The sequence below is a fragment of the Lampris incognitus genome, chromosome 9 (genome assembly GCF_029633865.1).
Source record: "Lampris incognitus isolate fLamInc1 chromosome 9, fLamInc1.hap2, whole genome shotgun sequence".
NCBI classification, from domain to species: domain Eukaryota; kingdom Metazoa; phylum Chordata; class Actinopteri; order Lampriformes; family Lampridae; genus Lampris; species Lampris incognitus.
This window is the reverse complement of record NC_079219.1, coordinates 16778000-16790801: the sequence shown is the minus strand read 5'-3', so window position 1 is coordinate 16790801 and position 12802 is coordinate 16778000. Positions and strand designations below refer to the sequence as shown.

General features: G+C 40.5%; 1 protein-coding gene and 1 non-coding gene across 3 annotated transcripts in view; both read right to left on the bottom strand.

The window, feature by feature from the left end:
• The window catches only part of LOC130117613 (ATPase family AAA domain-containing protein 2-like), a 64564-nt gene that overhangs the window by 20599 nt on the left and 31163 nt on the right, over positions 1 to 12802 (bottom strand). For both annotated transcript variants that reach the window (XM_056285730.1, XM_056285731.1), the window contains exons 16-19: positions 11589 to 11766; positions 11265 to 11401; positions 10935 to 11073; positions 4712 to 4898 (exon numbers count right to left, since the gene is read on the bottom strand). In XM_056285730.1, the coding sequence (XP_056141705.1) occupies positions 4712 to 4898; positions 10935 to 11073; positions 11265 to 11401; positions 11589 to 11766 (641 nt within the window). The remainder of the gene's footprint in view (positions 1 to 4711; positions 4899 to 10934; positions 11074 to 11264; positions 11402 to 11588; positions 11767 to 12802) is intronic.
• On the bottom strand, positions 4385 to 4519 carry LOC130118739 (small nucleolar RNA SNORA5). The gene has a single exon (XR_008810793.1). It is a non-coding gene; the product is annotated as a small nucleolar RNA SNORA5 (small nucleolar RNA).

Sequence of the window (12802 nt, the reverse complement as noted above, 5' to 3'; positions counted from 1 at the left end):
TATTTTGACCATGCATGCACCGGTGCAACAATTATGTGCACCTCTGAGTACATAATATTAGTATATAATATAATATAAAAGCACAAGTTACATAGTTACATACTTACCTCAAGCATTCTATTCATTGTTCCTATTTATTTCTTTTGTTGTCTTTCTTTTTCTTTGTTTTTGAGTGACATTTGTAAGTACTAGAAGCTACTGTAAACTGGGGTCAAAATCCTTGTAGGCATCAGCACACACAATAAAGCTGATTCTGTTAAGTTTTATTGAATTTCGATTATCTTAACCACAATGTCTAACTACAGGCAAGAGAGGGGAAGAGGCAGAACACGGCGCACACACAACTGCCACCATGGGCTATGCATGTCAAATTTTGGTCACTCACTCATTCATGATATCCTGAGAGGGGACATCTGCTGTTTCCCCCTTTCTCAATGAACACTGCCTTGCAGCACCTACATGTACAGTACAGGTGCACCATGGGTCCGGATGGTTTCGTGCTTGTTTAAGTCTATTTGGCTGTGCAAGCATTTTGCATACACGTTTGCACTGCTTCGCGACATGCCTTCTTCTTGTCAGTTTTTCCTACTCAGCCATGTTTCGTCTTGTATCAGCAGCACTTGTGCATGGCTTCTGTTGTCCATGGGTCAAATTTGATCCGTTTTCAAATGTTTTATATACAAACCCCAACTCCAATGAAGTTGGGACGTTGTGTAAAACGTAAATAAAAACAGAATACAATGATTTGCAAATCCTTTTCGACCTATATTCAATTGAATACACTAAAAAGACAAGATATTTAATGTTCAAACTGATAAACTTTATTGTTTTTTTTGCAAATATTCACTCATTTTGAATTTGATGCCTGCAACACGTTCCAAAAAAGCTGGGACAGGGACATGTTTACCACTGGGTTACATCACCTTTCATTTTAACAACACTCAATAAGCGTTTGGGAACTGAGGACACTAATTGTTGAAGCTTTGTAGGTGGAATTCTTTCCCATTCTTGCTTGATGTATGACTTCAGTTGCTCAGCAGTCCAGGGTCTCCGTTGTCGTATTTTGTGCTTCATAATGCGCCACACATTTTCAATGGGAGACAGGTCTGGACTGCAGGCAGGCCAGTCTAGTACCCGCACTCTCTTACTACAAAGCCACGCTGTTGTAACACGTGCAGAATGTGGCTTGGCATTGTCTTGCTGAAATAAGCAGGGACGTTCCTGAAAAAGACATCGCTTGGATGGCAGCATATGTTGCTCCAAAACCTGTATGTACCTTTCAGCATTAATGGTGCCTTCATAGATGTGCAAGTTACCCATGCCATGGGCACTAACACACCCCCATACCATCACAGATGCTGGCTTTTGAACTTTGCGCTGATAACAATCTGGATGGTCCTTTTCCTCTTTAGCCCAGAGGACACGACGTCCATGATTTCCAAAAACAATTTGAAATGTGGACTCATCAGACCACAGCACACTTTTCCACTTTGCGTCAGTCCATCTCAGATGAGCTCGGGCCTAGAGAAGCCGGCGGTGTTTCTGGATGTTGTTGATATATGGCTTTTGCTTTGCATGGTAGAGTTTTAACTTGCACTTGTAGATGTAGTGAAGGACTGTGTTAACTGATGATGGTTTTCCGAAGTGTTCCTGAGCCCACGTGGTAATATCCTTTACAGAATTATGTCGGTTTTTAATGCAGTGCCGCCGGAGGGATCGAAGGTCACGGGCATTCAATGTTGGTTTTCGGCCTTGTCGCTTATGTGCAGAGATTTCTCCGGATTCTCTGAATTATTATGGACTGTAGATGATGAAATCCCCAAATTCCTTGCAATTGTACACTACCGTTCAAAAGTTTGGGATCACCCAAACAATTTCGTGTTTTCCATGAAAAGTCACACTTATTCACCACCATATGTTGTGAAATGAATAGAAAATAGAGTCAAGACATTGACAAGGTTAGAAATAATGATTTGTATTTGAAATAAGATTTTTTTTACATCAAACTTTGCTTTCGTCAAAGAATCCTCCATTTGCAGCAATTACAGCATTGCAGACCTTTGGCATTCTAGCTGTTAATTTGTTGAGGTAATCTGGAGAAATTGCACCCCACGCTTCCAGAAGCAGCTCCCACAAGTTGGATTGGTTGGATGGGCACTTCTTTGAGCAGATTGAGTTTCTGGAGCATCACATTTGTGGGGTCAATTAAACGCTCAAAATGGCCAGAAAAAGAGAACTTTCATCTGAAACTCGACAGTCTATTCTTGTTCTTAGAAATGAAGGCTATTCCATGCGAGAAATTGCTAAGAAATTGAAGATTTCCTACACCGGTGTGTACTACTCCCTTCAGAGGACAGCACAAACAGGCTCTAACCAGAGTAGAAAAAGAAGTGGGAGGCCGCGTTGCACAACTGAGCAAGAAGATAAGTACATTAGAGTCTCTAGTTTGAGAAACAGACGCCTCACAGGTCCCCAACTGGCATCTTCATTAAATAGTACCTGTTAGAGCCTGTTTGTGCTGTCCTCTGAAGGGAGTAGTACACACCGGTGTAGGAAATCTTCAATTTCTTAGCAATTTCTCGCATGGAATAGCCTTCATTTCTAAGAACAAGAATAGACTGTCGAGTTTCAGATGAAAGTTCTCTTTTTCTGGCCATTTTGAGCGTTTAATTGACCCCACAAATGTGATGCTCCAGAAACTCAATCTGCTCAAAGAAGTGCCCATCCAACCAGTCCAACTTGTGGGAGCTGCTTCTGGAAGCGTGGGGTGCAATTTCTCCAGATTGCCTCAACAAATTAACAGCTAGAATGCCAAAGGTCTGCAATGCTGTAATTGCTGCAAATGGAGGATTCTTTGACGAAAGCAAAGTTTGATGTAAAAAAAATCTTATTTCAAATACAAATCATTATTTCTAACCTTGTCAATGTCTTGACTCTATTTTCTATTCATTTCACAACATATGGTGGTGAATAAGTGTGACTTTTCATGGAAAACACAAAATTGTTTGGGTGATCCCAAACTTTTGAACGGTAGTGTATGTTGAGAAACGTTCTTAAACTGTTGGGACTATTTACTCACGCAGTTGTTCACAAAGTGGTAAACCTCGCCCCATCCTTGCTTGTGAACGACTGAGCCTTTCAGGTATGCTCCTTTTATACCCAACCATGACAATCCCCTGTTTCCAATTAACCTGTTCACCTGTGGAATGTTCCAAACAGGTGTTTTTTGAGCATTCCTCAACTTTCCCAGTCTTTTGTTGCCCTGTCCCAGCTTCTTTGGAACGTGTTGCAGGCATCAAATTCAAAATGAGTGAATATTTGCAAAAAACAATAAAGTTTATCAGTTTGAACATTAAATATCTTGTCTTTGTAGTGTATTCAATTGAATATGGGTTGAAAAGGATTGCAAATCATTGTAATCTGTTTTTATTCACGTTTTACACAACATCCCAACTTCATTGGAATTGGGGTTTGTAAAAAATGTGGGTCTCTTTCATCTAATTGCCATAAAAATAACATGGATGGTTCCATACTTGCTCAAGCTGCAGGTAATCAAACTTGACTCACGGGAAACTCTCTTATGCCATGGACAATCATTCTCACATAATTCACTAGCCTGAGCAAATGAAGTGCCGCACTGTATCCTCCAAACATGTTACGTCCAAACATGATAAGAGTAACAATGCAAGTTAGTGTCTGCTACGAAAATAAAAGCTTACCTCGAATTTAGGTAGACACATTCACCAAGGTCAAGGGTAGAGGGTGTCTTCAAGCGAATGTCATGTAGCAGATGAGATCAAAGTTCTGACTGGCCCATAGAAATGCCACAGAAATTACTAAAACTACACTATTGATTGGACAATCTAATAAGGTTGATGATAGCCTCGATCGGCGGAAAGGACAATCTCATAACAAAGACAGATAATGTACAATCACAGTCAATCTCTCCTCACTCACTCTGCCCCCCCCCCCAAAAAAACTCTACTCTCTGGATCTACACGATTCACATGAATGACCTGGTTGACACTAAAATGAAGATTGTTGCCGAAAGGCGACGAGTTTGCAGGTATGTTTGTGTGAATGTGACTCATTTCAAGCTTGGCCTCTTAATTATTTTTTACCGTTTTAAATTTATGATGATTGTCTTACATTAAGTTTGAAACACCTGGAAGATAAAATGATCATCTGAAATTAGAAAATAAAAAAAGCTAAGAAACAAAACAAACTTCTTTCAAAATGTATCCTCAGCTGCAAAACATGATAAATTTCAATTTTCCTCTTTTTTTTTGTCACAGTAGACACTGGTTATACATTTTTTTTTCTTGTGAAACAGTTTTTTATGCATTAAGAAAAGGACTTATGTCATCTTGGCCCCAGTTCATACATTTGTTGATAGTACATTTTATCCCCAGTGTCCACAGTGAAAGGAGGTGGGGCCCATGAACTACCCAATCTTTGTAGCAGCCATCTGGCCAGTGAGGCCCACTGAACAGGACACACTGAATTTGACTTAGCTGCCAAGTGATACATCCCCAACACCCTGGTACATTTGTGGACATACTGCTACTTGGAACCACTGGTGTTTAAAGACGGAGCACTAGCAAAACTACAGCCACCACAATATAACCGGATATTCTTTTTGTAAACATTGGGTAAAACTATGTATTCTTGTACTTTACTCGGTTACTATTATCTAATTATCATACTTTACCTGAGCACAGGTCTCTTCTGGTGCTGTGGCACTGGCTCCGAACAGCATGGCCATGTCTAAGGTGTACACAGTGAATTTCTCCAGGGCATGGAGCAGAGCTGGGGCAAGGTGGGAACTGTGACCAGAGCCCGGTCTGCCCTCCAACAGCAGCCTGGGGCGGTAGGAGGTCGGCTGACTCAACACGCTCCTTCGGGAGGCGAGACAAGACATAGAGATCGGTGAGGTGATAAGGTTTTTTTTTTTTTTTACATGTGCTGTTAGGGAACTTATGGGGTGGAAGAATGGAAGAACTAGGTGGTCTCCAAAAAGCCGCTTGGGTCAGTAAGACATGGTAAAAGAGGGAACGGAGAGTAAAGGAGATGAAAAGACAAAAAAAAAAGAAGGATTTGTATTGTTATTTGACTGACGTAGTCTAGTCACATTTTGCTAGCATTCATTAAGAGCCTGGAATGGGAAGACAAATGACTTGCTACACTCCTGAAAGAAAGGAGAAGGGAAAAACGAGGGAAAATGAAAAGTGAGACAGAGGATTAATTTATTAAAAACAAAAACAATATTCATGAATCTGAAATAGTTTTAGGTGGGAATGAAAACCTGTATACATGTGGCAATGTAACATGCTTAGACACAACTGGATTGTATGAATTTCACGTCACAAATATTCTTTGATATTCCCTATGGTGGCAAATTTAAGACAACAAATCAAAACCATGAGCACTTTTGTAGCAGCTCATTTTACTGGTTACAGTGAGTCACATAGGACTTTCCCAGGAAAATGATTTGGCACACAGCGCTTATAACCTCACCACAGCAGCTAACCATGGAAGAATAAGGCGGGTAGTGGCAAGTTTGAAAAAGAGAAGTTCATGTCAATAGAAAGCTGGTATCGCAGACAACCTCATCGAGGACCTTTACCAACAAATACTACAACATCAACAGCTAAAACCAAGGTTCAACCACTGATTTTCCCCCATTAACTAATTACCATATATCATCATTGATGTTTGTAAATTAAACAAAGACAAATTTCTTCAGGATTGTAAATTAGTTTGCTACTTTGTGACAAAGTGTGCTTATTAGTAAAATGAGTCAATGGACTTCTGTTAGAGATTAAACCTGCATAAACATGGCTCTACATGTAACATGATTGGAGACTGATTCAGTGTAATAATATCCTGCTAAAGTGGACTAAACACTGACGACATTCCATGACGGCTGGTCATTCAGCTGACTCAGGTCACTAATGGAGGAGTGGCTGTAGGAGAGAGAAAACAAGAGAAAAAGGGGGAAACTGCCTGCAAACTTTTAAAGTACAAACTTAATGACGTTTAAGACCTTTTTAATAACTCTAAATGGAAATAAAAAATACCATTTCCACAGCAGCAAAATAATAATTTAAAAAAATCGACAAACTAGACAGTATACACTGCTGTTTATTGAATATGATTATAAAAGCAATGTTCTGTACAAATTAGCTGACAATAGCCTTCTTGTTAATTAACGAAAATAAACATATGGAGGTAGACCCAGTCAAATGGGAAATAATCATATCAAATACACAAAAGGGCACTATAGAGACAGGTCAAAAGTTAACAATCTAAAGCAAACATAAGTGTATTTCCTTTTCAGACCTCTCTAGCACAAACTATCAGAAGTTTCTTTGACCCTGTTCGTCAATGGACACTATGTCCCTCATGACATGTGTCACAGCGCATCAGCTGTCATATCTATTTCGTCATCTAGCACTTGCAACTGCTCTCTCATTTCCTTTGCTAGTCTCCTTTTTGTTTGTTGGATTTTGTTATCAGCATTGCCATTTTCGTCCCTGCAGTATTCTCTGCTTGTTCTGTGAAGTTGTCTACTTTCTTTTGGAGACTCGGTCATCATCATCGCCATCAGGTCGAGTATCCTCAGACGGCTCTGACCCTCTCACACCACCCGTCTCTATCCTGCATAGTAGTGGAAGATCCTCAGAAGGACATCCTGTGTCACTGACAAGTTGATTGATGTAATTTCTTGCAGGCCTTTCCACACGTCTTTCCATGTTTGGGTGACCAAAGCAGAGTGTCGCTTGCAAGTTCTTCCTTGCTCCTCCAGCAATGACCAGCAAATCGAACCCTTCGTTCTCGGATAATGTTTGAGATGGCGGGTATATTGCCATAGAGACACTTCTTTGTAGGGTGCTTCTTCCGGGATACATTTAGTGCAGCACGCAGCATTCTGGTGAAAGCCCCATCAAGTTTAGATTCAAGTTGTTTAGTGAGGGTCCAAGATGATCCATAAGTAAGAACAGACTCAACTGTTGCTCGAAAAAATTCCCGCTTCAGTTTGTCTGGTAATGTGGACTTCCAGATGACATTAAGTCCCTCAATGGCAACCCAAAGCCTTTCCAATTCGAAACTGCACATCTCTTTCAGTGAATTTGATGTTGCTTCCCAAGTAAATTAACTCCGAGACAGATTTGATGTGATGACCATCTAATGAGGAGATGATTCCTTCTTGGTTGTAGCTGATGAATTCAGTTTTCCTAGCATTGATATGGAGGCCTACTTGTTTTGCTGCATTTTCAAGACTGCAACAGCGAGGTAGCACGCTCAATGTTGTCAGCGAGAAGGGCAAGATCATCTGCGTAATCGACATCAGTTAAGGTTTGAGCAGGATGTCAACTGCTTCTCCTGGGCTTCAGTGTAAGGCCAAGCTCCTTGATTGTGTCGATGGAGGTTCTCAATATATTATCAAGAGACAGAATAAAAAGAAATGGTGCTGGCGTGTCAACTTGTAACACGCCAGCAGCAATATAAAAAAACTTTGTGTTTCCATCCGGAGAGCGAACTTTTGAGTGTGTGTCTTTGTATAACACCATGATGGCTGCGACAGTTTCTTGTGGAAGGCCGTAAGCTAGCATGATTTTCTCCATTCTATCACGGTCGATCGATAGAATGTTTGCCTTTACAACCTCGACGATTGGCCTCACTGTCAGTATTTGACCAACTGTTGATCTGTTCTTGCGAAATCCATTTTGATTTTTACGAAGAATGTTAATAGATGGTTGTACTCTATTTAGCAGCATCTTGTTGTATATCTTTGCTGCTATTGCTGTAAGTGTGATGCCGCGGTAGTTTGTAAGTAGGCTGAGGTCGCCTTTCTTTGGAAAAGGAAGAATGTATCCTTCTCTCCATCGGTCGATTGTTTGCCGATTATAAACTGCATTACAGAGACTCAGGAGTAGGGATGCCCCCTGAAACCTGGTTCTAAACGGGAACCGGTTCTAAATTAGTAAAAACCGGAGCACTTTTAAGATCCGACGTTTTCGGTTCTGCTATCGGTAGTCGGTAGGTACTCGAGAAATCATGGAGTGAGATTTATATTGTGGCAATTGTGTTTTTCGAGGAATTTAAACGTCGCGAACATAATCTTGTTCGCCGTTTTCTCCATCTCTCTGTCTCTCTCTCTTACTGCGCGAGGGGCGGGGCTGTGCTGTGCTCCACACACTCGCTCAAACACGCGCAGACAGCTCTGCTCAAGCGCTCATCATGGCGGAGAGAACTAAACGTTCAAAAGTTTGGGTATATTTTTCAAAAGTCGATGACAACAACGCTCGTTGCCACAAGTGCAACAAATCATTTGCCAGTAAGGGTGGCAATACAAGCAATCTGTCGAAACATCTTTTGTCGAAACATGGTATTAATCTGCAGAAATGCGGAGTTTTCGACTGCTTTGCTTGTAGTGTTCCATCCACGTCCACTGCAGGTAAGCCGTATGAGCCATAGATACGGAGTTAGCTAGGCTAATGACGAATTATTACGAATAGGCCAATAAATAAAATATAATTGCTTAGCTAATTGTTTAGCTACAAATATACAAGCCATAGATACGGAGTTAGCTAGGCTAATAGCCGGGGACACTATAAGTCAGGAAAGATCACGACTCCTGCCGGAGAAGGCAGATATGTTGATTTTTCTGCAGAAGAACTGTTAGGATAATGTTCTAGATTCTTGTTTGTTTGAACTTCCGCTAGCCTTTTGCTGTAAAAATTTATTTTTAATATATATATTTTTTTCTTTATCTTTATCTACTTTTATTTTTTATCTTATTTCTTGTTGTTGAATGTTGATTATAAAGTCTATAATTCAGACGCATTTAAAACATTGCTGCTGCTGCTGTTGCTGCTGAATAAATAATATTTGTTTATATTTATATAAAGTTATATAATAGAATAATAAAGCAATGTCGATTCTGTTCTTAATTAAGTGTCTTTTTTTCTTGCATAATAATAAAAAAGAACCGATAAGAGTATCGATAAAGTACCGAACCGATAAGCAGTACCGATAAGAGTAGTAGTATCGATAAAATCCTAACGATACCCATCCCTACTCAGGAGTATATCATTAAAATTGCCTGTTTTCCATACTTCTGGTGGGATGTTGTCAAGGCCGGCAGATTTTCTGTTTGGTAATTTCTTGCTGATCTCGTCTAGTTCATCCATTGTAAAATCACCTTTCTTAATATCAAGTTCGTAATTTATGATTTTTTGTATAGGTGTGTCTGAGGTGTTGGGTAATTTACCAAGTAGATCTTCAAAGTGTTTTCGCCACTTGTCAAGGCGATCTTTCTGACTTTTTGCCTTCAGTTTGGACTTGTTAGTGGACTTTCTGCCACTAATTTCATTTACTGTTTGCCATGCAAGGAATGATTGTTTGTTAGCTGCAGTCTGTGCTATTTTGTTGATTTTCTCTTGCACGTACCTCTCTTGCTCTTGCTTGTATGTTTTGACAAGGTCTTCTTGCGCTTTCTTAAATTTGTTGATGTTCGATTCTGCTGGTTGTGCATTTCTTTGCTTAGCTGCTTTTGATAAGATTTTCATGTAGATTGATTCCGTCTCCCACGGAGCTCGCCCTTTTACCCTAGGTTTTACTGGTAAGCATTCAGATACAGCTACTTCATTTGCGGTAACAAAGTTGTTGTATGTGATAGTCATTGTTTCTGATTGTAAGGCATTGAATTTATTTCTGAGTGTGATGTTGAAGTTATGACTTATGTCAGTGTTGTTTGTTAGAGCTGACCAGTCATATCTAGGGAAGGTTGCTTGTTTTGGCTTGTTGGCACGTAGACTAAAGCGGATGTTAGCGCTTACAATACGATGATGAGAGCTTACCCCAACAAATGAGTTAAATGCTTGGTAGTTAGTGATGCTATTTATCCATTTTCTATTAACCAAGATGTAATCAAGATGAGCTTTAATACCACTTGGGTAGGTGTAAGTCCATATTTTTGCTGATTTTTTTCTGGAACTTGGTGTTTAGGCAGCAGAGATTATTTTCTTGAATAAATTCTGACAGATGTTTGCCATTTCTATTTGTTGTGTTATGGTACGAGAATTTGTAGTCTTTTTCGGTTCGTCCTAGTTTTGCGTTCATGTCACCTCCAAGTATTAGCACGTTATGTTTGGGGACTTGTACTAATGAAGATAGTTCATTATAGAAGATGTCAACTTCAGTTTCATCACTTACATTCATTGGACTGTAGCATGATATGGCTGTCGTGCAGGGATTACCACTGAATGAGTCGATAACCATTCCAGGGCTGATTTTTTTCTATCGTATTTAATGATTTTTGAGCATGCGGACTAAGGAGCATTCAGACTCCTCCTACGATAGCATTGGTAGAATTTTTCCATGCAGAAGCAGTAACAAGTGTCCAGTTCTTGCCAAAGTCATGGAATTTTAGATCTAATTCATCATAGAAACAGTGATGCTCTTGAATGCATAAAGCATCAATATAAAAGAAGACTCAGTACCCGCAGTAATTCCGCTTTCAACATGGCGGTCGGAGAAAAACTGCTGAATGCTGTCTGTTGATTGCGCAGCTAAGCAGTGGTAGTTACGGAGCCTGTAGCTCAGGCGGATGCATTTGCAGCAGAAAAATTAGCTCTAATGTTACTACGAGCAGCCAAGCAAGCAACAGGCTCAACATATGACTTGATGGCCACAGTACCTTCTCAAGTGCTAGCATAGCACAGCACTTCACTACGACAAAAAAGGAAATGTGGCAATAAGTATGAAAACAGCACAAGCAAAAATTAAAATGGATGACACTATGTGAAAAAAAAAACAACACTATCACATCAAGGCAATTGCCTGGACAAACAAACCGATCCCTGAATAGTTAAATGAAAATCAGTCCCCTGCTTTAATTTTTGTTCCATTGTTAATGGTAAACCCACCTGTTCAAACTGAGGAGTCCTTTGGTAACAGGTGTTTTGGGTTGAGGCTGAAAGTGAGAGGGGAGGCCACTGGAGCAGAGTGCTGGATCCTCATCTTCACTGAACATCAGATCATCATCAAAAAAACCACATGGTTCATCTGGAAACACATCCACACAGACACACACATGCACACGCACACACACACACACAGTCTAACATTAACAAGCATCCCCATATTTTGAAAATATTCCATTTTTAACACAAACATAGGGATCCATTAATTGAAAATTCTTACGGCGTGTGAGTAAAAAAAAGAAAGGGAAGAAGGAAAGAAAGACAGAAACCCACCTTCCTCTCTCTTCCTCTTTAAACCCTGCTCAGCATGGGGAAACAATCTGCTTAGTGTATCTAAGAGGATCTGTAGCGCTGCACTGAGCAGAGGACGAATGGCTGGTATCAGCGCCACAGCAGAAGATACAACTGCCCTAGAAATCCCATTTAGGAACTCATTAATGTCAGCCAGTTACAAAACTTGACCACTTTATTTGCCAAGAGCACACATCTACAAGCCTCTAGAGCATGCAGCAAAACTCAGGTTTAACTGGCAAAAAAGTATAAAATTGTATAGTAGTAAAATGCTTAAGAAATGAAATAAAGCTATTTTGGTCATACCTCTGGGCAGCTGGCACCATCTTGGCCATGGCAGACATGAAGTCTGTGTTGCTGATGGTGATGGAGTTGACATCAAGGACTAGTTTCTGCGAAGAGGAGTAGATCTGTGGGTAGCGACGTCGCAGGGCGCAGAGAGCAGCCTCAGAACACACTGCCTTGATGTCTGCTCCACAGTAACCTGGGAGACAAGGAAAGTGCTGTGTTCACTACCGGACAAACTTCCATTCACATAACTGTGCGAGCATCTACATTTGTGTGCCATATTTCCTGTACAATGTTTTAAAGGTTTTGGTGTTGGAGGTTATCTTGACTGAGATTCAGGGTTGCTCCTGGGTATATTCCTGGATCAGTTCCAGCAGGCGTTACAGTAATTACAGAGACAATTATTTTTTTGGATAGTTTTACAGAAAACTACTGTTAAGGTTAGAGTTTAACCCTATTGTTGCTTAGCTGTTCTCCTGTTGTGGGGGTAGGGTAGTGACCAGGTGTCCTGCTTTATGCGGGACTGTACAGCATTTTTATCCCTTGTCCCGCGTTCCTCATATTGAGACGATGTCCCGCATTTTGATTGGCTCTAGTTTTCAAAAGTCAAACCACTGCAGAACAGACACTTTTCTAAAATCTGGCTTTTATACAATGACTGTGAAGAAAGCAAGGAAGGCTGTCATCACAGGGCTGTGTTCGATGTCAATCAAACTGGGCACACATGGGTCAAGTGCAGGTTAACCTGTTACCGTCTTTGCTGCCACAGGCTACACCCAATGGGGAAAATTGCGAGTCACCACAAAATCACTGCAGATTTAGGCAGAATATGATGGAAAGTAACACCAAGAAAAGGAAATACAGCTACAACAAAGACTGGGAAACAACTTATGACTGGTTGAAGCTGGTGCAAGGCGAGTCCAAGAGTTTTTTGCTTGGCCAGTTATTTTTCAGTTTTACACGGAGGGGAATACGACGTGAAGCAACTCGGGACATGTAAGTCTCACAAGAAACATGTGGCTCAAAAAGAGATGTACTGATCTATGGACTCATTCCTACTGAAACCCAAAGATGATCGCCAGACAGATAAGGTAAGAGCAGCTGAAATAACTAGTGTTTACCACAGTGTACAGCATTCTCACTCATACAGGTCAGCAGACTGTGGTGGTAAGCTAACACGGGTAATTTTTCCAGACTCGAACGTTGCAAAAAAAAAAAAAAAAAAAGTCATG